This window comes from Garra rufa, chromosome 17 (assembly GCF_049309525.1).
Source record: "Garra rufa chromosome 17, GarRuf1.0, whole genome shotgun sequence".
Classification (NCBI taxonomy): domain Eukaryota; kingdom Metazoa; phylum Chordata; class Actinopteri; order Cypriniformes; family Cyprinidae; genus Garra; species Garra rufa.
In genome coordinates this window covers 12,594,348-12,617,863 of record NC_133377.1, presented here as the reverse complement: position 1 = coordinate 12,617,863, position 23,516 = coordinate 12,594,348, and the positions used below count along the sequence as shown (strand labels likewise).

Here is a 23,516-nt window from a genome sequence, read left to right as displayed (position 1 = left end):
GGAGACTGATGTTCACCAAGCAGCCAGCCGATCAAAGTTCATTCACTTCAGAGGCCCTTCTTGTATGATAACCTCAAGAGACACGCTCAAAGAAAGACGCTGATCATGAGACTGCATTTTTTGTAATTCAACAGCCTGTAAACTAAAGAAGCAAACTCAAGAAACCAAGAAAGATCTGAGAATGAAAAAGCCGCGAGAGCTGCAGCTCGACACACTTAGTTGGACAGTGAGGCTGTAAAAAGATATCAAATTTGGCACCTGTGAAGGAGCGGCGTTTGGTGTTGAGTTCAGTGGCCATGCGGACGTTGGTGCACAGGTTCAGCATGATTAACATTGTGATGATCATGATTATACTCTGCCAAAGCAGCGGAGTCTCAAAGTAACGTCCAAACCTGTAAAATAATAACAACACACTTATATACTGGTCAGAGAACAGCACCAAATACGGATATAATCTTCCCACATCTTCCGAGCAGTGAATTTTTTGTCACACACTGCACATTTCTGTTTTCTTTGTCCTGTAAAGTCTTCAACCAGCATGTATGAGTTCCTTCTTCTTGTCTCGTTTAATTTCACCACTTCACTTGCTTAGATTTTTTGTCTCGCTTCCAGTCAAAATATCTTAAATCAACAAGGATTTCGTTAAATTAAGTTATTTAAATTGAGTTACTGAGCAATATAATCTGCCAATAGGGTAAGTTAATGTTTTCTACTTGAAATAAGATTATTTTGCTTGTTCTAAACAACTCACTTAATTTTGACTTCTTTTTTTTTTTTTTTGTCTAGAAAATCCTTGTTGATTTAAGATTTTTTTTAATATTTCGGCTGGACACAAGACACAAAATCTAAGTAAGAACAGCATTTGCTGCAGTGTATTTAAAAAAAAAAAAAATTCTGAAAATACTACTACTACTACTACTTATAATAATAAAAATCATGCATCTAAATGGAAAAACAGCTCTAAGTGCTTAATAAAAAATAATAATATTTTATTTATTTATCTTATATTATTTTATTCAATTTTCCCAGCCTGGAAATGTCCATTTAAACCACTATTTTATATTCTTTTATGCATATCAGTAACTTGTGAGTAAGACTTGTATAAATGTTTGTTAAAAATGGATAAGGATTAAAAAAAAAACATTTTATAGAGATTTCCATGTCTCACCTGCTCTTAAAATTTATTTACTTACAAATAAGACAACAGAAAAAATGTAGGTATCATTCAATATTTAATTTTTATTTTAATAAATATCTTGCAGGTATATTTTACATTTTAAAAAAATTTCAGATATTAAAAAATAATAATAAAAACGTAGCTAAATGGGAGAACTGCCCAATTAAATATTATTATATTTTCCCAGCCTGGAAATATCAGTTGAAACCAGTATTTATATTCTTTTATGCCAGTAAGTTTGTACCTAAAACTAGAGTAACTGGTAAGACTTCTGTATATAAATGTTTGTTATAAACAGATGAGGATTTAAAAAAAAAAATCATTTTACAGAGATTTCCATTTGTGTCACCAGCCCTTGAAATATATACTTAATACAAATAAGACAACAGAAAAAAAAATCCTTCAATATTTAAGGTTTATTTGATTAAATATCTTGCAAATATATTTGACATTTATAAGTTTCAGATATTAAAAAAATGATCATAAAAACATAGCTAGACTGGAGAACAGCTCAAAGTACCCAATAAATTTTTACATTATATTATATTATATTACATTACATTACATTTTCTCAGCCTGGAAACGTAAATTTAAACCAGTATTTTTATTCTTTTTTATCAGTAAGTTTGTATCTAAAACTAGTGCAATTGGTAACTTCAATTGCAATTGGGACTTTTTGCATAAATATTCGTTATAAATGGATGAGGATTTTTTTTTTTATTATTATAATTTTATAGAGATTTCCATTTGTCACTGGCCCTTGAAATAAATTTACTTTAATATAATATAGTGTAATAATAATATAATATAATATAATATAATATAAATTCAATTTTCCCAGCCTGAAAATGTTTGTACATAAAACTGGTGTAATCTGTATAAATGTTTGTTATAAATGAGGATTTTTTAAAAGTAATTGTACAGAATAATACAATGTATATTTGTATACATTGTATATTTGTCAATGTATATTTAAAATGTGTATATTAATACACATAAGACAACAGAATAAATATTTAAGTATCCTTCAACATTTAATCTTTAAATTATTAACATATTATAATTATAATTATTAAAATATAATATCCTGCAGATATATTTTACATTTAAATTTATATTTTTTATTTAAAAAATGTTTCAGATATTAAAAAAACTAAATGGGAGAACAGTTCCCATTATATTACATTATATTATATTATATTATATTGTATTGTATTGTATTGTATTGTATTGTATTGTATTGTATTGTATTGTTATTACATTTTCCTAGCCTGGAAATGTCCATTTAAACCAGTATTATTATTTTATGCATATCAGGAAGTATAAAAATATCTTCCAGACATATTTCACATATTTCACACACAAGCTGCATTTTGGAAGTTCAAACTCAAGGGCACCATAGAAGTCCATTATATGGAGAGAAATCCTGAAATGTTTTCCTCAAAAAAACATAATTTCTTTATTACCGAAGAAAGAAAGACATGAACATCTTGGATGACAAGGGGGTGAGTACTTTATCTGTAAATTTTTGTTCTGAAAGTGAACTACTCCTTTAACAAAAGCAACTTAAACATTTAAAAATATCAGTTAATGTTTAATTAATACACATTCTACAGCTTATCAATCTTAGTCAGTGCTACAAATGGACTCTTATTGTGAAGTGTTACCATTTCATATCAACAGTCAAGCTAGAGATCTTTAAACATCCAACAACAAGCGCAATCTATATTATAGCCCTCTGTTTGAAACATACAAACTTCACTAGAGCCATAGAAAGAAAAAACGTTTTGCTAAAACGTTTTGATAAAGACTTCAGGGTGAAGTCTTTAAGTACATTTACATCAATTTGGGACAGATATTATGTATTTAAATGTAAAACTCTGTGATGGCACTCTGTAAACTATCTGCATTGATTTTTGCCAATAACCGATATTTCTGCCAATCAACTATCTGTGCTGATTAATCGGCAAAACCGATACATTGGTCGACCTCTAGTCTTTATGTACATCTACATCGATTTGGGACAGATATTATGTATTTAATGTAAAACTCTGTGATGGCGCTCTGTAAACTATCGCCATGGATTTTTGCCGATAACCGCTATTTCTGCCAATCAACTATCTGTGCCGATTAATCGGCAAAACCGATACATTGGTCGACCTCTAGTCTTTATGTACATTTACATTGATTTGAAACCGATATTATGTATTTAATGTAAAACACTGTGATGGCGCTCTGTAAACTATCGCCATGGATTTTTGCCGATAACCGCTATTTCTGCCAATCAACTATCTGTGCCGATTAATCGGCAAAACCGATACATTGGTCGACCTCTAGTCTTTATGTACATTTACATTGATTTGAAACCGATATTATGTATTTAATGTAAAACTCTGTGATGGCGCTCTGTAAACTATCTGCATTGATTTTTGCCAATAACCGATATTTCTGCCAATCAACTATCTGTGCCGATTAATCGGCAAAACCGATACATTGGTCGACCTCTAGTCTTTATGTACATCTACATTGATTTGAAACCGATATTATGTATTTAATGTAAAACTCTGTGATGGCGCTCTGTAAACTATCGCCATGGATTTTTGCCGATAACCGCTATTTCTGCCAATCAACTATCTGTGCCGATTAATCGGCAAAACCGATACATTGGTCGACCTCTAGTCTTTATGTACATTTACATTGATTTGAAACCGATATTATGTATTTAATGTAAAACTCTGTGATGGCGCTCTGTAAACTATCTGCATTGATTTTTGCCGATAACCGCTATTTCTGCCAATCAACTATCTGTGCCGATTAATCGGCAAAACCGATACATTGGTCGACCTCTAGTCTTTATGTACATTTACATTGATTTGGGACAGATATTATGTATTTAATGTAAAACACTGTGATGGCGCTCTGTAAACTATCGCCATGGATTTTTGCCGATAACCGCTATTTCTGCCAATCAACTATCTGTGCCGATTAATCGGCAAAACCGATACATTGGTCGACCTCTAGTCTTTATGTACATTTACATTGATTTGAAACCGATATTATGTATTTAATGTAAAACTCTGTGATGGCGCTCTGTAAACTATCTGCATTGATTTTTGCCGATAACCGCTATTTCTGCCAATCAACTATCTGTGCCGATTAATCGGCAAAACCGATACATTGGTCGACCTCTAGTCTTTATGTACATTTACATTGATTTGAAACCGATATTATGTATTTAATGTAAAACACTGTGATGGCGCTCTGTAAACTATCGCCATGGATTTTTGCCGATAACCGCTATTTCTGCCAATCAACTATCTGTGCCGATTAATCGGCAAAACCGATACATTGGTCGACCTCTAGTCTTTATGTACATTTACATTGATTTGAAACCGATATTATGTATTTAATGTAAAACTCTGTGATGGCGCTCTGTAAACTATCTGCATTGATTTTTGCCAATAACCGATATTTCTGCCAATCAACTATCTGTGCTGATTAATCGGCAAAACCGATACATTGGTCGACCTCTAGTCTTTATGTACATCTACATCGATTTGGGACAGATATTATGTATTTAATGTAAAACTCTGTGATGGCGCTCTGTAAACTATCGCCATGGATTTTTGCCGATAACCGCTATTTCTGCCAATCAACTATCTGTGCCGATTAATCGGCAAAACCGATACATTGGTCGACCTCTAGTCTTTGTGTACATTTACATTGATTTGAAACCGATATTATGTATTTAATGTAAAACACTGTGATGGCGCTCTGTAAACTATCGCCATGGATTTTTGCCGATAACCGCTATTTCTGCCAATCAACTATCTGTGCCGATTAATCGGCAAAACCGATACATTGGTCGACCTCTAGTCTTTATGTACATCTACATCGATTTGGGACAGATATTATGTATTTAATGTAAAACTCTGTGACGGCGCTCTGTAAACTATCGCCATGGATTTTTGCCGATAACCGCTATTTCTGCCAATCAACTATCTGTGCCGAATAATCGGCAAAACCGATACATCGGTCGACCTCTAGTCTTTATATACATTTACATCGATTTGGGACAGATATTATGTATTTAATGTAAAACTCTGTGATGGCGCTCTGTAAACTATCGCCATGGATTTTTGCCGATAACCGATATTTCTGCCAATCAACTATCTGTGCTGATTAATCGGCAAAACCGATACATTGGTCGACCTCTAGTCTTTATGTACATCTACATCGATTTGGGACAGATATTATGTATTTAATGTAAAACTCTGTGATGGCGCTCTGTAAACTATCGCCATGGATTTTTGCCGATAACCGCTATTTCTGCCAATCAACTATCTGTGCCGATTAATCGGCAAAAACGATACATCGGTTGACCTCTAGTCTTTATGTACATTTACATTGATTTGAAACCGATATTATGTATTTAATGTAAAACTCTGTGATGGCACTCTGTAAACTATCGCCATGGATTTTTGCTGGTAACTGATATTTCCGCCAATCAACTATCTGTGCTGATTAATCGGCAAAACCGATACATTGGTCGACCTCTAGTCTTTATGTACATCTACATCGATTTGGGACAGATATTATGTATTTAATGTAAAACTCTGTGATGGCGCTCTGTAAACTATCGCCATGGATTTTTGCCGATAACCGCTATTTCTGCCAATCAACTATCTGTGCCGATTAATCGGCAAAAACGATACATCGGTCGACCTCTAGTCTTTATGTACATTTACATTGATTTGAAACCGATATTATGTATTTAATGTAAAACTCTGTGATGGCACTCTGTAAACTATCGCCATGGATTTTTGCTGGTAACTGATATTTCCGCCAATCAACTATCTGTGCTGATTAATCTGCAAAACCGATACATCGGTCGACCTCTAATATAAACACCTCTTTATAAATACACATTAAACTGGATTATTACAGATAAGTGGATTATTGTTCCTTCATATAGCTGTCTTGCAGTCAGATATTGTGTCTCCAGATATTATTAAGATATAATAACTCACCTAAACAGTATTCTCAGTATGTTGGCTACCAGCAGAACCAGGCAAACATATGTGGAGAATCCCTCAGCATTCTGGGTCCTGCGGATGTCCCTGTACTGAGGGATGTATGGCACAACTCCTCCAAATATAATGGCAAAAGATGCGATCCAAGACACCACTTGGTGCACAACATACATGATCTGATCCATAATCACTTCATCCATCTTTGAGTGATGCAGCTGTCCTTTATACTTAAAATCAACTGAATGTAATTACTACTCCACTAATGTAACGAAATATAAATCATTACTATTTTGCTAATTTGTTCACATTTTAAAAGGCGATTACTAGATCTATATTCTAAACAAAGGCAGTAAATCTACTTGCATTGTCCCAGTCACCATCCACAGATTCATTAGATTTAATTCATTAAAGTGATTCCCCTTTCCTGCTAAGAAATACTTGATAAATCGATGGGAACCGGAACCTCAGCGTGGGTCCATATCAGATGACGTGTATCTTCTCTCTTGCGGTTCGTACAAAGAAAAACAGAGAGCTGTAAAACATTTTAAAGCCACTGTGGTCCTCTCTGCTGCTGGCTAAAGCTCAACACAGTACTTCCGTGTTGCGCTACGTCACAACACGCTCATTACATATTCATGAGACGCGCGGTCCTATCGCCAGTCGAGCTTCCTGACTCACGTTTGATAAACAAAACATACCATTTATTATCGATTAACGCCAGTGTTTTAAGAAATGCAAGCATTTCTGAATGTTAAGATTATATTTTTTCAGCACATATCAGACGCAGACATGACCTGACTTGATCTCAGATTAGTTTTATAGTTGTGAGGGAACATTTGTGTCGTTTAATCCCCTCGAAATCCAGATGAAGTGACCCTGCCAACTTAATATTGCATAATTCATGAAATCAAAATTAAATACTATCAGCACTGTGTAGGCTAATTCTAAAGATTTATCAAGCAGTGCATTAGAAATGACAAAATAGCTTTTCTGATAGGCTACTAAAAGGGTTAAATGTAGACACGGATGCCTTCTACATACGAAAGAGGAAGTTTTCACAGCATATGCAAACAATGAATCAGACTGAAAAATTGAAAAGTTATAGAATCACTTTATTTTGAGATATATGTATCTTCAAAAGCACACATATATTATTTTCACACTCTTGTGGTTCAGCAGCCTATAGGCTACAGATAACGTTGCTTAGAGCTGAAACTAACAACTAACCCAAAGCAAACCAACTCAAACAAACAAACCTCATGGCAGGATCCGAGTCAAAAGCCGCCAAAGAGTTAACTGCAGTGGTAAGGGATTATTTATTTTATGTTTTAATTTGACAGTGATTATAGATGTGTGATTGCATTTATAAAGTTTGACATATCTGCTCAATTCATTTCTTCAAACAGCTGGAGACGACTATGCAACAACTCCAGAACAGGTTTCAAAATTTATCTGACCAAATCATGTCCAAAAATATCCTTTCAGATACAGAAACTCCTTTATAGAAGCAGGATATGTTTAGATTGAAGCTTGTTTAGTGTCATAGCACTAGCATAAAAGGTATTTGAATTGCTACCATGGTAATATCCTGTTTCAGACACAATACAATGCCAATATCGCACACTTTTAAGCTAACACCATGGTATTCTTTTAAGTAGCCTGCTTTGGAGTACCATGTAAATACTCCATGAACATCATTAAGTACTGTCTGTTACCATTTGCATTGCAAAAATGTTTTTTTTTTTTTACTTAGATTTTTTTGTCTTGTTTCCAGCCAAAATATCTAAAAATTCTTAAATCAAGAAGGATTTTCTAGACGAGTATAAATGAAAAAACAGGTCAAAATTAAGTGCATTTTTGCTTGAAACAAGCAAAATAATCTGCCAATGGGGTAAGAAAAATAATCTTGTTTTCTGTTTGAAATATGATTTTTTTTATTGCATACCCCATTGGCAGATTATTTTGCTTGTTCTAAGCCAAAACTCACTTAATTTTGACAGTTTTTTTTTTTTTTTTGAAAACAAGAAAATACTTTTCTAAAAAAAAAGTCCTTCTTGATTTAAGGATTTTTAGATATTTTGGCTGGAAACAGGATAAAATCTAAGTAAGAAAAGCATTTTTTGAAGTGTAAAATGTATTTGAATTGCTACCATAGTAATATCATGTTATACAATGCCAATATCGCACACTTTTGAGCAAATACCATGGTATTCTTTTAAGTAGCCTGCTTTGGAGTACCATGTAAATACTCCATGAACATCATTAAGTACTGCCTGTTACCATTTGCACTGCAAAAAATGCTTTTCTTAGATTTTTTTGTATTGTTTCCAGCCAAAATATCAAAAAATTCTTAAATCAAGAAGGATTTTCTAGACGAGTAAAAATTATTGCCTTGTTTTCTGAAAAAACAAGGCAAAATTAAGTGCATTTTTGCTTGAAACAAGCAAAATAATCTGCCAATTGGGGTAAGAAAAATAATCTTGTTTTCTGTTTGAAATAAGATTTTTTTCTATTGCTTACCCCATTGGCAGATTATTTTGCTTGTTCTAAGCAAAACTCACTCAATTTTGACTTGTTTTTTTCTGAAAACAAAAAAATAATTTGTACTTTTCTAAAAAATTCCTCTTGATTTAAGAATTTTTAGATATTTTGTCTGGAAACAAGAACAAATCTAAGTAAGAAAAACATTTTTGCAGTGTGCTCTTGTATCATGGAGTCACCACAGCACATATTAGAAATATATACTTTTATTTAGCATCAATGTGACGTTATTCAGCGACAGTACAACAATTTAAAATATATCAGCAGCACAACCGTTTTAATAAGAAGAAATAATAATAATCATAAATGTTTCTTGAGCAGCAAATCAACACATTAGAATGATTTCTCAAGGATCATGTGACACTGAAGATTAATTAGGGTTGAAGAGTTCAGCTTCAACCCTAATCAAATAAAACCTGATCCAGTTAATCAAGTCCTTCAGGATTATTGGAAAATTATACAGGTATGTTTGTTGGAACAGAGTTGGATCTAAATCCTGAATATCTCGATTAGCTGGTTCAGGTGTGTTTAATTGGGGTTGAAGCTGAAACTGCAGGACGGGGAGTGAGATTTGAGACCCCTGTGCTACACAGAACACACAGAAGGGTTTTCCTTAATGCCTGAACTGGATGAGATGGGAACACGAATCGATGACCTGGAGAAGAATGTCACTGATCTCATGACACAAGCAGGAGCTGAGGATCACTATAAATCAAAGCAAGTGCATTGGATTTATTTTATTCAAACACCAAATTAAAGTTTGGTTAATAACTGGGGACGTTTTAAACAATAACTAATTATACAATTGAATGTTTCTGTTTTTTACACAGTGGCTTTGAAGAGAGACCAAGCTGGCCAAAGCATTGAGCAGAAATGTCGGAGAAGCTTGAAATCAATGCAATACTTGCATATTAATCTATATGTGTATTATTCACCGGTGCCTTATTATTATTATTTTTTTTTTTTTTTGTATGATTTAGGTTTGTATATATGATTTGTATCTTGTACTTAAAGCAATAAACCAACTTGTTTAGCTTTTTGTATTAAATCTTTTCCAGAATACAATATAAATAAACAAAAATGGAAACATCTTAAATATTAATAATATAAAGTGCCTCTAGCTGACATTCGCATTGGTGCATTAGACCAAAAATACAACACTGGTCCCTTTTAATGAGAAATACTTGCAAGGGACTTTGTAGCAACGCAACTGAATGTAAAAGAATACTAATTGATTTTTGCTTTCATTTTGTTATATTTCGCACTAAGCACTTATCCAGCATCCTAGTATTTATGTAGGAAGGGGCTTAAGCATTATGCAACAATACACCATGGTGCAATATTAACTGACTGGCAGGCATTAAATGTACATTTGTATGGATATATCTATACAGTATTATAGTTTTTTACATTTTACATTAACAAACAGTGCTGCTTAGTTATTGATGACATGTAAACTGGATTACATAATCAGATTACAAAAATTAAGTACATGTAATTCGATTCTATTACGTTTCAAAATGCTCGTAATTAGACTACAGTTATTTTTTATGGATTACATGATTACATAATGTTCACATAATGGCAGTAAATTATTCATAATTTGTTGATTCACCCTAGTTCTTGTTTTCGTGCTAATAATTATGCAAATTAGTAAACTCTGTCCATGCATAGCAGTGAATACAGTTGAAGTCAAAAGTTTACATAGACCTTGCAGAATCTGCAAAATGTTATTATTTTAGCAAAATGCATGTTGTTTTTTTATTTAGTACTGACCTGAGTGAGATAATTCACATCAAAGACAGTTGAATTTATAAAAATGATCAAGTTCAAAAGTTTACACACACTTGATTCTTAATACTGTGTTGTGATCCACAGCTTTGTTTTGTTGTTGTTGTTGTTGTTGTTGTTGTTTAGTGATAGTTGTTCATGAGTCCCTTGTTTGTCCTGAACAGTTAAACTGCCCGCTGTTCTTCAGAAAAATCTTTCAGGTCCCACAGATTCTTTGGTTTTTCAGCATTTTTGTGTATTTGAACCCTTTTCAATGACTGTATAATTTTGAAGGTTCAAACGTTCACTGATGCTCCAGAAGGAAAAACAATGCATTAAGAGCTGGGGGTGAAAACTTCTGAACAGAATTAATATGTGTACATTTTGCCTAAATATCATATTTTTTCCGAAGGTACAGAAGAGTCATCATTTACCCTGAGCTTCAAATTCAAAATGTTTTCACCCCCTGGCTCTTAATGCATAGTTTTTTTTTTTTTTTTCGTTCTGGAGCATCAGTGAGTGTTTGAACCTCTAATAGTTACATATCAGTTGTCCTTAGTGTGAAAAGATGGATCTCAGAATCATACAGTCATTGTTAGGTTCAAACACACAAAAATAATGAAAAGACAAAACATTTGTGGGATCTGAAGGATTTTTCTGAAGAACAGCGTGCAGTTTAACTGTTCAGGACAAACAAGGGACTCGTGAACAACAATCACTAAACAACTATTCAGCTATTGTTTTCTATTGTGGACTATATGCAGATTCTGCAAGGTGTATGTAAACTTTTGAGCTCAACTGTATTTCTTCTTCTATCCAGAGACCTTAACTAATAATTAATATTTAAAGTCTGAAAAAAATCTTTAAATCCTGGAAGATTTTATCCATCTAATGTCATGTTTTTATGTTTAATAATGTTTGTTCATGTAATAAAAGAATTCCCAAGCTTTTTTTGTGAGCTGAACCCCTTTGACCTAATGATGGTGGGCACATTTTTTTTCCAAATTTTAATTTATTACAATGTGACATGTTTATATTATATTATATTTATATTATATTCATTTTTATATCAGCTTTTCACCATAACTCTACAGTTTTTATTCTTGAACCACAGTTTGGGTAAGTCTGCTAATGTATTGTGTAGTGTTTAAAGCATTTCATGATATTGATAACAAAGATTGTTTTGTGTTTATTTTGTTTTTTGGTACAAAATAATCCCATTCAGGTTTATTTGATGAACGAGTTAGGTCAAAGGTTGCTATATTTTTTAGCCTGCAGGTGGCACCATTGTTTTTCTCTTCTCACTGCTTCTTCCATTGCAGTAAATAATCAAGGTAATTAAATTAACAGAACCGTAGTCAGTGGCTCTTCGGCTAGAACATCATAAAGAACGGAATTTAGTATTTATTTATGCATTTTATTATTAGATATAAAAGTAAAAGGCCCTTCAAGTACCGAACAGCCTCCTAAAGACATCATATCTTTTAAGTTTACATTATTTTTAATGTATATTCTTGTATTTACTATTTAATATTTTGTTTATCTTTGATGTATGTTTTGTTAGGATAGGACAATATTTGGCTGAGATGCAACTATTTGAAAATCTGAAATCTGAGGGTGCAAAAGAAAATCAAAATACTGTGAAAATCGTCTTTAAAGTTGTCCAAGTTAAGTTCTTAGTAATGCATATTACTAATCAAAAAATATTTTTTATATATTTACGGTAGGAAATTTACAAAATATCTTATTGGAACACGATCTTTACTTAATATCCAAGTTTTTTTTGGCATAAAAGAAAAATAGATCCTTTTTACCCATCCACTGTATTTTTGGCTATTGCTACAAATATACCCGTGCTACTTAAGTCTGGTTTTGTAGTCCAGGGTGACATATATGGTTTGTTTTTATTCATTTTACTTTGGTTCCCATTTGTTTTTCTAAATATTTATGGAACTTAAAAATAAAGCTTTCCAAACCTTCCAAAACGTGTTTACAAACAGCTACACACAGATGTATATTCGGTAAAATGTAAAAAAAAAAACTTACATCCAACCTGTATTTGAATACAAATGTAGTCGCTTGCACGAATTCTCGCGAGATTTGTGCGGGACGCTATTCACCAAAGATACGCCACGGCCGTCGCCCCCGTGGTAGTCAAGGGAGACTACGCAAGAAATGTGACGTACGGCTGTGGGCTGGACCGTGAGTTGGAGAAAGGGAATGTCGATCGGTGAGAGATCGGTTACAGAGGCGGCCGGGAGCGTCAACAGAATGGGTGAGTATTTAACGTTAGTCTCTGTCGCTTTGTTAAACTCGCGGTTTGTCAAACTATTCTGTAAACAGATTTATAGCTTTGTTTGTGCAGTGCGTTTTCAATACGCTTGCCTTGGTTTTCGGGGCAGATGCGTTTCCTGAGCGTGTTAAAAGACAAATAGATCTGTTCGAGTCGCTGTTTCAGTTTTATCTTGACTCTGTGTGCCATTATGATGACAATTGCTGTCTCGTTCCTAATTTAACTTAAGTGTTTTATTTTAATGGTTACGTTTACAAAAATATACTGTGGGTGTTACAATGATAGTATGAGATAGTAGTAGTCAATCATAGTGCTATGGTATTTTCATTGTACTTTCAGAATGCCATAATAAACAAAATATGGCATTCCCAAAATATTTAGTCCATGAAGCTATGGAAATACCGGTAGGATGGTTTCAAGTTGTGAATGCAGTGCTATGGCCAGGCATTTGCAGCTGTAGTCTGTCCTTTTGGTGAAACACCTCCTGTCTGTCACTCTCAGCTTTGTAGAAATATTCAAATATGTGTGTTGCAGTAGGTCAGGGGTGTCAGATCCTGCTCCTGGAGGCCGCCTTCCAGCAGAGCTTTGCTTCAGCACTAATTAAACACATGATATTATATATTTTACTCAGGAGCCATCGAATCAAGCTGTTTTAGAGTACTAGAAACGTTCAAACAGGTGTGTTGGAGCTAAACACCTGAAAGCATCCCTCCAAGAGCAGGTTTTTAACACCCCTGCTGTACAAGCTGATGTTTTTATCATTGGACGTGTTGAACGTCCCGGTTTGGTCAGTTAACCAGATACACGGCCATATTGGAGATACTCGGATGTAAACAACCGCATGTATTGCACGGTTAATGTACTACTGAATACGTTGTTCTGCTAATTTGTGCTGGTTAAACGCGTGGAAGCTTTTCAATCATATAGAGTAGGACTTAGTAGGAAGGAAAGGGTGAATATTTTGACAGACTATAGTTAATATGTGGTAAAGATACTTACAAGCTGTATTAATTAAAATATTAGCCTAATATTTCAGCTACCTGACTGGAAATGATAAGAACAAACATGAATGTTGTTAAGATTCTTGCTCTGGAAATCCTGGTTCAGTTTGGTCAACCGGAAACGCCTTTTGTTCCCCAGACAGTTTTCTCCACTCTTCTCCTTGAGTTTGTTAAAACGTTTGGCAGTCTATAGTACTCCAAATGTTTTTCCGGGTCTGACCGATTGTACAGCCCAAAACTTGACAATGATTGAGCATTTTCAGCAGAAAATTTTTAAACATAAATTGCATAACCAGCTTGTGTTTTTTCTTTTGCCAAGTTGTTTGGTGACAATTAAGGCTGTCACTAACAAATATTTTGGTAATTGAGTAATAGCCATAGCAATAGCCTTTAAAAAATTACAGTAGCAATTAAGCAATAATGATTAGTTCAGATGAAGTATCAAAAGCAAATAATCATATGGTTTTATTTAAATACATAGGCCTGGTTTCATAGACAGGTCTTAGCCTAAGCCAGGATTAGGCCATAGTTCAATAAAGACGTTTAAGTAATTTTAATAAACGTTACCATGCCTTAGAAAGAAACAATACTGGGTGTGCATCTTGAGACAAAACAAAGGCACTGATATATTTTAAGATCAGTCAGTGCAAGATTGTTTCTGTTGAAACAGTTCAGACTTACATTTTAGTCTAGGACTAGGCTTAAGCCTTGTTTGTGAAACTGGGGGGGGTATTGTATTATAAACAATGGAGTTAATGTACATTATGCATTATTAGGGCTGGACAATATATCGAACGATATTGTGAGGCGCGTTTAGTCAATGAAGCCGGTGCTTTGATTAGTAGTAAATCTCCATCACGTGCGTTCCGCTCAGGTTCCGCTGGAGCGGCAATTAATACACAGAGACGTAAATCTCTGACAAGCTACGCCATATCGAGCTCAATATCACATTCGACAACAACATGCAGAGATGAAGTTTGAGACGCTCCACACTTGTAAATGATAACAGTTTGTGTGGATTCTCGTCCGCGGAAATCACAGTTTCCGGTATTTTGCACGGACAAAATGCAATCAAGGATTTTTTTTTTAAATCGAGTACTCAAATTGTATCGAGGAATCATGACAGTCTTAGTAACGTTTAAAGTCTGTGTAAACCGGTAGGCACAACCAATATTTTGTGATGTTGGCTAGAAGGCTGGGCTTGATTTGATCTCCACACTGACTGTTGGAGGGTTGAGGATGTTCTGCCTAAACTGTCAGATTTACATGATCAAACAAAGATGAAGCACATCTTCAGAACACTAAATCTCTCTGGATTAACTTGCATGGATTATTCATTCATCACATGCAGGCATCATCTTAAAGTTGATGTTTAAGATGTTGCATGTAGATGACCTGATTTGCCTTTACTTTTAAGCAGCATAACATCTTGTATAAAGCCTTGGCATTTCTGAAGAGTTGTACAAAAAGAACAAAAAGTCCTATAGCAACACACAGCATGATCATCTATGAGTAAGATCTCATGAGATCTCTGCTGTGGCTGAGGACTTTGTCAGACTCTTGTTCGGTGAGAAGAATTCCTCCTTTATTTATTCCCATCATGTTTGGATCACATGGCTACTGGTTGAATCGGTTCACATGTGACTGTGTGTTTTTCCATGGGTAGTCCTGAGGCTTCGTTTATAAAACACAAATACAGCCAGATTTGATCCTGAATTCCATGGATTTCATTCTACATCAAAACAGAAGAAATCAAGATTGTAAGGCAGAGCTTGACATGAAAACCGCTGGGATTTGCCTCTTGTGGATGTGAATCTATTTTGGTCCTGGATGCAGATTGTGATTGTGACTTTCCAGCCCTTGAGTAGGATGTTAAGTGAATAGTTTACAGCTAAAATCTTGAGAGAGAGAGAGAGAGAGAGAGAATGTGCGTCTGAACTGTGGGTGGTCAGAATAGCCTTTATGGGCCGTATTGTCTGACTGCTTTCGTTGAGTGTGTGATGAGAAAACCAGACCGAGACGGCTTGCTTTGCTTGATACGGAAAATCTACCAAATTGGCATCAGACGATGTCTACAGTGGAACATCACAACAGACGATGACATCGGGGGGACTCTTGTAAAATGTGTCGTAAGTACTGCCGCTAGTATAGTATACATAGAGTACAGGTGATCAGGGGCGTCGTAGTTGGGGGGAAAAGGGGGACTAAATTACCAGGGCCCCAAGTGTGGGGAGGGCCCCCGAGGATCAACCCCCCCCCGGAACGTAGTACAGCGGGGGCCCCTTAGCTGAGTCAGTGCACAGGGCCCAGAACGACGCAGCGACGCCCCTGCAGGTGATTACAAAGCTCGAAAGTGAAAGTAAAAAGCGAGTGCGCATTCAAAATCGATTTCAGTGCCCTTCATATTAATAGTAGCTTGTATAACTAACTACCCAAATACTTGTAATATATATTGTAATAATAATTGCAAGAGAAAATATTGAAATATTCAATACTGTATTCGGGTTTGGCAGGTTGCGGGATGTGGGTGCTGAGAGTCAGCCATCAGCGATGGACGATGGCATTGTCCATCAACCTAACCTTAATCCATAATATCATGGAATTTGTAGAGTTTTGGATGAATAAATCAAAAGAGTAATATGGCCTGAATGTGTAAATCTCTAGTGCTTCTCTGAGAGTCGCTTCACCAGCATTTTACCATTACATTTGTGAAAACTATTGTCAGATACACGTAGAAACTCAAAGTTCTTCACTACAAAGTTAGGTTTAGTTGAAGAAATTATGACAGAAATATATTACTATTGTACTGTAGTATGTACAGTACACTACCAGTCAAAAGTTTTTGAACAGTGAGCTTTTTATTGTTTTTAAAAAAAGTTTCTTCTGCTCACCAAGCCTGCATTTATTTAATCCAAAGTACAGCAAAAAAGAAACTTTTTATTATTATTATTATTATTATCAATATTTAAAACAGCTGAGTACATTTTTCAGAAGTCTTTGATAAATAGAAAGGTCTAAATATTAGCATTTGTCTGAAATAAAACGCTTTTGTAACATTATACCATTTGAAAACTTGGAGCCAGTTTTTTTATGGAAAGAAATTATAGAAATTAATACTTTTATTTAGCAAGGATGCTTTAAATTGATGATAAATACATTTATAATGTTACAAAAGATTTCTATTTCAGATAAACGCTGTTCTTTTGAACTTTCTATTCATCAAAGAAAAAATTCTACTTGGCAGTTTTCAACATAATAATAATAAATATTTCTTGAGCAGCAAATCAGAATATTAGAATGATTTCTGAAGGATCATGTGACTGGAGTAATGATGCTAAAATTCACAGGACTAAATTATATTTTGAGATATATTCAAATAGAAAACAGTTATGTTAAATAGAGAAAATATTTCCAAATTTTACTATTTTTGCTGTACTTTGGATCAAATAAATGCAGTCAAAAAATTTTGACTGCTAGTGTATTTGTTAAAATAGTAATAGAATAAAATAAAAAATAATAAAAATAATTCATGTGGACCTTTTTTTTTTTTTTTTGAAGAAATGCTACCATTTTTGTCTCTGTTTTAATTTAAATGGTAAACTTCTGTTGTGCAACACTTTGCCAAATAAGGAATATTTTAATGTTCATTTAATTTCGTTTTGAAAGATTTTAAGAATGCAGTTTATTAGACATGATTTTTGATTTTTGAAATATAATTAAACCATTAACATCGAACACAGTAAGGGCTCTACTCTGGTAATCAGGAGGGAAACTGTGTTTTTCTTTTTCTTTTTTTTTTAACATCAATACATAGTGGTTTAGTGCCATTATCCCTTTTGCATCACTTTTTTACACGTCTGTATGAATTGTGTGGTTTGCAGTTAGTTTTTGGGCCCTTTTGACACTGTGAGTCTGTTATATCCTGTGAAGTACTAGTCGAAAATGTTTAAAAAATGGATATCGCTGTCTCATCTCATCTACTCTACTCCTTTCCGTTGCTTTGCCTTTCTGTCTGTCTATCTTACTGCTTTAGGTTTAGGCTACCACATGTCTTCCGGCAGTTAAGCCACATACAAAAACATACCATTGTTTCAGGACAGCAGTCACTCTCTCGCTCTCATCTTCCCTTTAGATCTCTGCAAGGTAATAAGTGTCATCTGAAAAATCCCTTAAAGGGATAGATGACCTGAAAATGAAAGTTCTGTCATCATATACTCACCCTCATGATTGTTCAAAACGAACAAGAAGGATTTTGCAGTGTGTCTAAGATGTATGACACGCAGAGAAACTTGGCACGTCTTCGTTAAGCTTTTATTCATGGTCATATACTGAATGAAGGCATCTGTCTATCCCATAATAACCCACATTAGTGACCCAGAGTGTGACCTTGAGGTGCAGTCGTCATCTATATCATATGTGTGTAACTCCTGGCATGTTTTTATTTTTGCACGTGTGAATCCTATTTCTGTCAATGCTTCGCCACAGTCAAATCCATTCGTCCTTTTCTGAATCTTCAGCTCATTCCTTATCTTGATCAGCGGTAGTTTTTGCTGGGTTGTTATTGAGACCGTTTAAATTCGCATTAGAGCCTTTACGGTATGGATTATTGATAAGTTCCCCTTTAAATATGCTGAATATCTTTAAATATCTCATCTTTGACAGGTCTTTAGCCTGGAAGAAGGAACATTTAGGCTACGTCCTCTGTTCTCCCCGTGAGACCAGACTTCCTCTTTGTGTACTAGTGTGTTCACACCTCACACCTGCCCTCTAAAAGAACACCCAACGATAACATCAGCAGGAAGCGGTGCAGGATATTCGTAACAGACTTTCATTTGTAGTTTCAAGAGAGAGCATTGCTTATTCATTGTGTGGGGGGTGAAAATAAAGTAAGAGAGGACAAAATCTCTGAGACACAGAGGCATATGCAGTAATAATTCATCTTGAAGGGATCATTCACCTGAAAAGAATACTTTTGTTTGATTTGCCAGAAATCAGACTGGTAAAATCATACTAGTAGCAGTTGGACTTAAATGATTAGTTCACTTCTGCAGAACAAAGATTTACAAATAATGTACTCACCCACTTGTCATCCAAGATGGTCATGTCTTATTTTCTTCAGTCGCAAAGAAATTATGTTTTTTGAGGAAAACATTTCAGGATTTCTCTTCATATAGTGGATATGTATGGTGCGACCAAATTTGAACTTCCAAATGTAGTTTAAATGCAGCTTTAAAGGGCTCTAAATGATCCTAGCCGAGGAAGAAGGGTCTTATCTAGCAAACAATCGGTTATTTTCCAAACAAATTGACAATTTATATACTTTTTAAGGCCTTTCCACACTGATCAAAACAACAGATTCCTGTGGATGCTTCCACATAGACCGCCAATATTCAGGCACCGAAAAAGCAAATGTTTTTTTTAACAACCAGTCCGACAAATCTTTTCAGTTTTGCAAAGCGAAAACAAGGTCGTCCAATAAGATTTGAGCATTACATCACGTGCCCGAAGCAGCTGCTGTTGCACAAAAGGACGAGAGTTGTGGCGCTGTTTCGAAAACCAGTGTAAACAAACACAGAAGAAGAGTATTACGAGAGAGAAGAGGATGCGCTCTTGTTATCATTGCATCTGAGAACAGATGGTTATTGTCACATGTTTTTAAAGGGGTCATCGGATGCCCATTTTCCACAAGTTCATATGATTCTTTAGTGTCTTAATGAAAAGTCTCTAATATACTTTGGTTAAAAAGTCTCATTAGTAGCATAAAAAAACACCCTTTTACCTTGTCAAACTCAGCTCTGCAGAATTTCAGCTCATTTTAAGACATGGCCCCTTTAAATGCCACCGAGCTCTGCTCACCCCGTCCCTCTCTGGGATTATGTTTACTTTAGCCGCGTTTATCAGCGAAACTTGCTAACAAGCACATTATTAAGAAAGGCCATTTGCAAAGATGCATAAAAAAACCCTTATACTCACTCCTGCTGTGGGTGAAGCTGCATCACGAATGATTCACACGAAGATAGACGCATATGTAGATCGGGATTGGCGCTTTCCATTTAAAAATGAAATAACGTTAAATCTTTGCATCTTCAGCAACTCAGATGTTGGGAGTAAATGACTACTGCTATGTTCATTATTACATCCAACAACAGAACACCTCAATCGCTCAATTAGAGTCTTCCTGCACCTGAGTCACACAATGGCAATTGTATTCGGACTGTTTCAGCTCGGTGAGGGCGGGTCTAATGTAAGACGCTCATGTCAATCAAAATAACTGATTCTTTCACTATATAAGACCCTTCTTCCTCGTCTAGGATAGTTAAGAGCCCTTTGACGCAGTGTTTAAATTGCATTTTGGATAGGGCTGGGCGATTTGGCCTAAAATCAAAATCTCGATTAATTGAACATTTTAACCCGATTACGATTAATGAATGATTATTTTATTCATTAATAAAATTATATTTAATTATATTTAAATATATATTTTTTTTGCCCTCATAGTTCACTGACAAGTTTTGTACAGTAAATATGCTCACATATTACAAGTGAGAGATTTTTGAATGAAGGGTGCACACACTATCTACTATCTATGATTATTTATTGAACATCAGTGTTGAACAACTGAAATTAAAGCACACATTACTTAAAACGAAAAGTCACATTTTTCTTAAATTAGTGAAAATAAATAACTTGCACTTTTGTAAACAAAATAATTTTATAAAATAATAATAAATATTAAAAGTAGAAAATAAGCAGTATCTCTTCTAAATAAAATTACTCTTGTATATCCTGTAAATACTTTTTAAGCTCTCCATCGACATGTCGGAGGAATAACGTAACGTAACGGAGCAGGGTCACGTGACTCCACACGCAGTAGTGTTTTTAAAGGGAAAGTAGTTGAAATAATTGACCTGGAAAAATTTGATCGATTATAGGTTCTGAATGTCGATTTCGATTACTTTTCGATTAATCGCCCAGCCCTAATTTTGGAAGTTCGAACTTGGGGGCACCATACATATCCGTTACATGGAAAAAAAGTCTTCAAATGTTTTCTTCAAAAAACATAATTTCTTTATGACTGAAGAAAGAAAGACATTAACATCTTGGATGACAAGGGGGTGAGTACATTATCTGTAAAATTTTGTTCTGGAAGTGAACTAATCCTTTAACTTAATCATTTTTTTTGCTTTATTTCTGCTGAAAAGGATAATTTAAAGTGCATTTAATACACTTGATGACATTAAATGACATTGGTTCCCATAAGTTGTAAAATTGATCATGATGTTGTTGTATTTTTTAATTGTGTGAACGTGATTATCACTGAATGACTTGAAGTATATGACTAGTATAAATTTGGTCTGTTCCATGCACAAAGCTTGTATTTGGGTCAAAGACGAGACGTCCCATTTTGGATGCTTGTAACAAATTAAACTGACACAATTTTGTTTATACATAAACCTCATTAAATGTTTGGTTTTTTTTAAATACAGTACGTAGAGCAGTGACGTCATACGGAATCATATTACATTCAGATAAAATGTCTACTTCATTGTTTCAAATGCCTTTTGTAAAAATAAAATGTCAAAATATGGGTAAAATAAATATTCATCATCATTCAGCTTAAGCTATATTTAAGTAATGAAGCTGAGTAACTGATAATAACTGACACTGATTTTTACATGGTTGTATTGTTGAATTGTGTGGATGTGATTCTCACTGAATAATTTAAGATTTTAGTATAATTTTGGTCCGTTCCATGCATAAAGCTTGTGTTTGGGTCAAAGTCGAGACATTCCATTTTGGTGTCTGTAACAAATTAAATTTATAAAATTGTTCATACATAACATTATTTATACATAAACCACATTGAATGTTTTTTTTTTTTTTTAAATACAGTACATACAAACCATATTACATTCAGATAAAGTGTCTACTTCAATGTTTGCCAAAATATGGGTAAAATAAATATACATTGTCATTCAGCTTAAGATTTATTTAGTTTAGATTTATTTATTTTTGTTGGTCTGTACCTCACACAAAGCTTGTGACTCCAGAAGGCCTTGAATAAAATTCACGAGTCAGCTGAGCTGATTTGATGCCTTTTTACTGTACATTGGCGCACACTTTCTGAATCATCATAGGCTTGCATTTATCAAGCTGCACATGTTCCTCTGGGACGTTTCCTTTTGTGGTGTTACCAGAATAACATGAAGGTTTTGATAGTCAAATGAATTGGGGTTTTTAATGTGCTGCAATCACAGATGAGTGCATTTGATGATTTGCTGTTTCAGCAGAATAGAAATACTAGGGAAGGTCTGGTTCATTCAGTGAGGTGATTTTTCAATTAAGTCAGTTTTACTGGCAGCCTGAGCACTGTGGAAGTCTAGCGCTAAAGCCCCATTTCTGGCCTTCCTGTAATTCTGCATGTTTAGAGAAGTGGTTTGGTTGAGCAGCATTAGGAAAACACTACATGCTTGAAATTTTTGTGTTATTAGGACTAAAATAGACTGATATTTACATAAATGTCCTCAGATGTGTTTCTTTCTTTAACTAGTGTCCATAGCTTGTTGCGCTATTTACACATGGTAGTAATATGACCATATGTGACCCTGGACCACAAAACCAGTCATAAGGATCTTTTTTTTATTCTGAAATTCTTAATAAATAAGCTTTCCATTGATGCATGGTTTGTTAGGATTGGACAATACTTTGCCTAAATACAACTCAAAATCTGGAATCTGAGAGTGCAAACAAATCTAAATATTGAGAAAATTGTCCAAATGAAGATCTAAGCAATGCATATTAATAATCAAAAGTTACATTTTGATATATTTACAATAGGAAATTTACAAAATATCTTTATGGATCATGATCTTTACTTAATATCCCAATGATTTTTGGCATAAACTTAAAATTGATCATTTTAACCCATATAATGTATTGTTGGTTATTGCTACAAATATGTCCGTGTGAATTTTGATCGGTTTTGTGGTCCAGGGTCACAAATGAATGTGGTTTGGTTGATCACGTGTGATGAGTTCACCTGAGATGGATGTTAATACCAGGTGTAAACAAGGCCTTTGTGCTCATTGGATTGATTGACAGCCAAAGTCAATGGTTTTGTTGAAGCTCTTAGTAAGTCGCAGACCAGCAGCCAGTCACAGATGAAAACCTATTAATGTACCTCACCTGTTATCTTTCGTTGTCTCATTCTGTCTCTTTTTGTGTTTTATTTTGTCTATGTGGATGCCTCTCTCGCTGCCTGGTGGAACTTTATCATCTCTTCTTCATCTGTGGAACAACATGATCTGAATGCTCTCCAAAGTAGCAGTAAGTATGCAAACAGTCTTTTCAAACACCTTGACAACTGGATATGTTGTTCAGCTCCCCAGGAGATATCTTAAATCTGCAGCTGGTACTGCAAATTATCTTAAAATCTAGTATTAGATGCTAAAATTTCTGTTTTAAGCTTCAAAAGGGCTCTAAACGATCCCAGAAGTTTTTTTTAAAAAGTGACCGATCGTACAGATGTATAAGAGAAAATTCTAAATTCTTCCTATTCACAGTGCGATAGAAAAGAGTTTCGATTTGAATGTTTGTGTCAGTCTGAACATATATATTAATAGCTGTACAATTACAAGAATAGTTCATTCAAAAATGAAAATTACCCTATGATTTACTCACCCTCAAGACCTTCTAGGTGT

The 23,516-nt window shown here is 34.5% G+C and overlaps 2 protein-coding genes across 2 annotated transcripts; one reads left to right on the top strand and one right to left on the bottom strand.

Moving 5' to 3' along the window:
• Positions 1–142: 142 nt before the first annotated feature.
• LOC141290254 (solute carrier family 66 member 2-like) lies at positions 143–6,762 on the bottom strand. Its single transcript, XM_073822448.1, has 2 exons — positions 6,208–6,762; positions 143–392 (listed from the first exon to the last, which is right to left on the bottom strand). The coding sequence occupies exons 1-2, from the start codon at positions 6,408–6,410 to the stop codon at positions 143–145; spliced, it is 453 nt and encodes a 150-aa protein (XP_073678549.1). The 5' UTR covers positions 6,411–6,762.
• A 505-nt stretch (positions 6,763–7,267) lies between these two features.
• Positions 7,268–11,458, top strand: LOC141290109 (heat shock factor-binding protein 1-like protein 1). Its single transcript, XM_073822303.1, has 4 exons — positions 7,268–7,514; positions 7,617–7,683; positions 9,378–9,468; positions 9,582–11,458. Exons 1-4 carry the CDS (start codon positions 7,470–7,472, stop codon positions 9,616–9,618), a joined length of 240 nt encoding a protein of 79 aa, XP_073678404.1. The 5' UTR covers positions 7,268–7,469; the 3' UTR covers positions 9,619–11,458.
• The last annotated feature ends 12,058 nt before the right edge of the window (positions 11,459–23,516 follow it).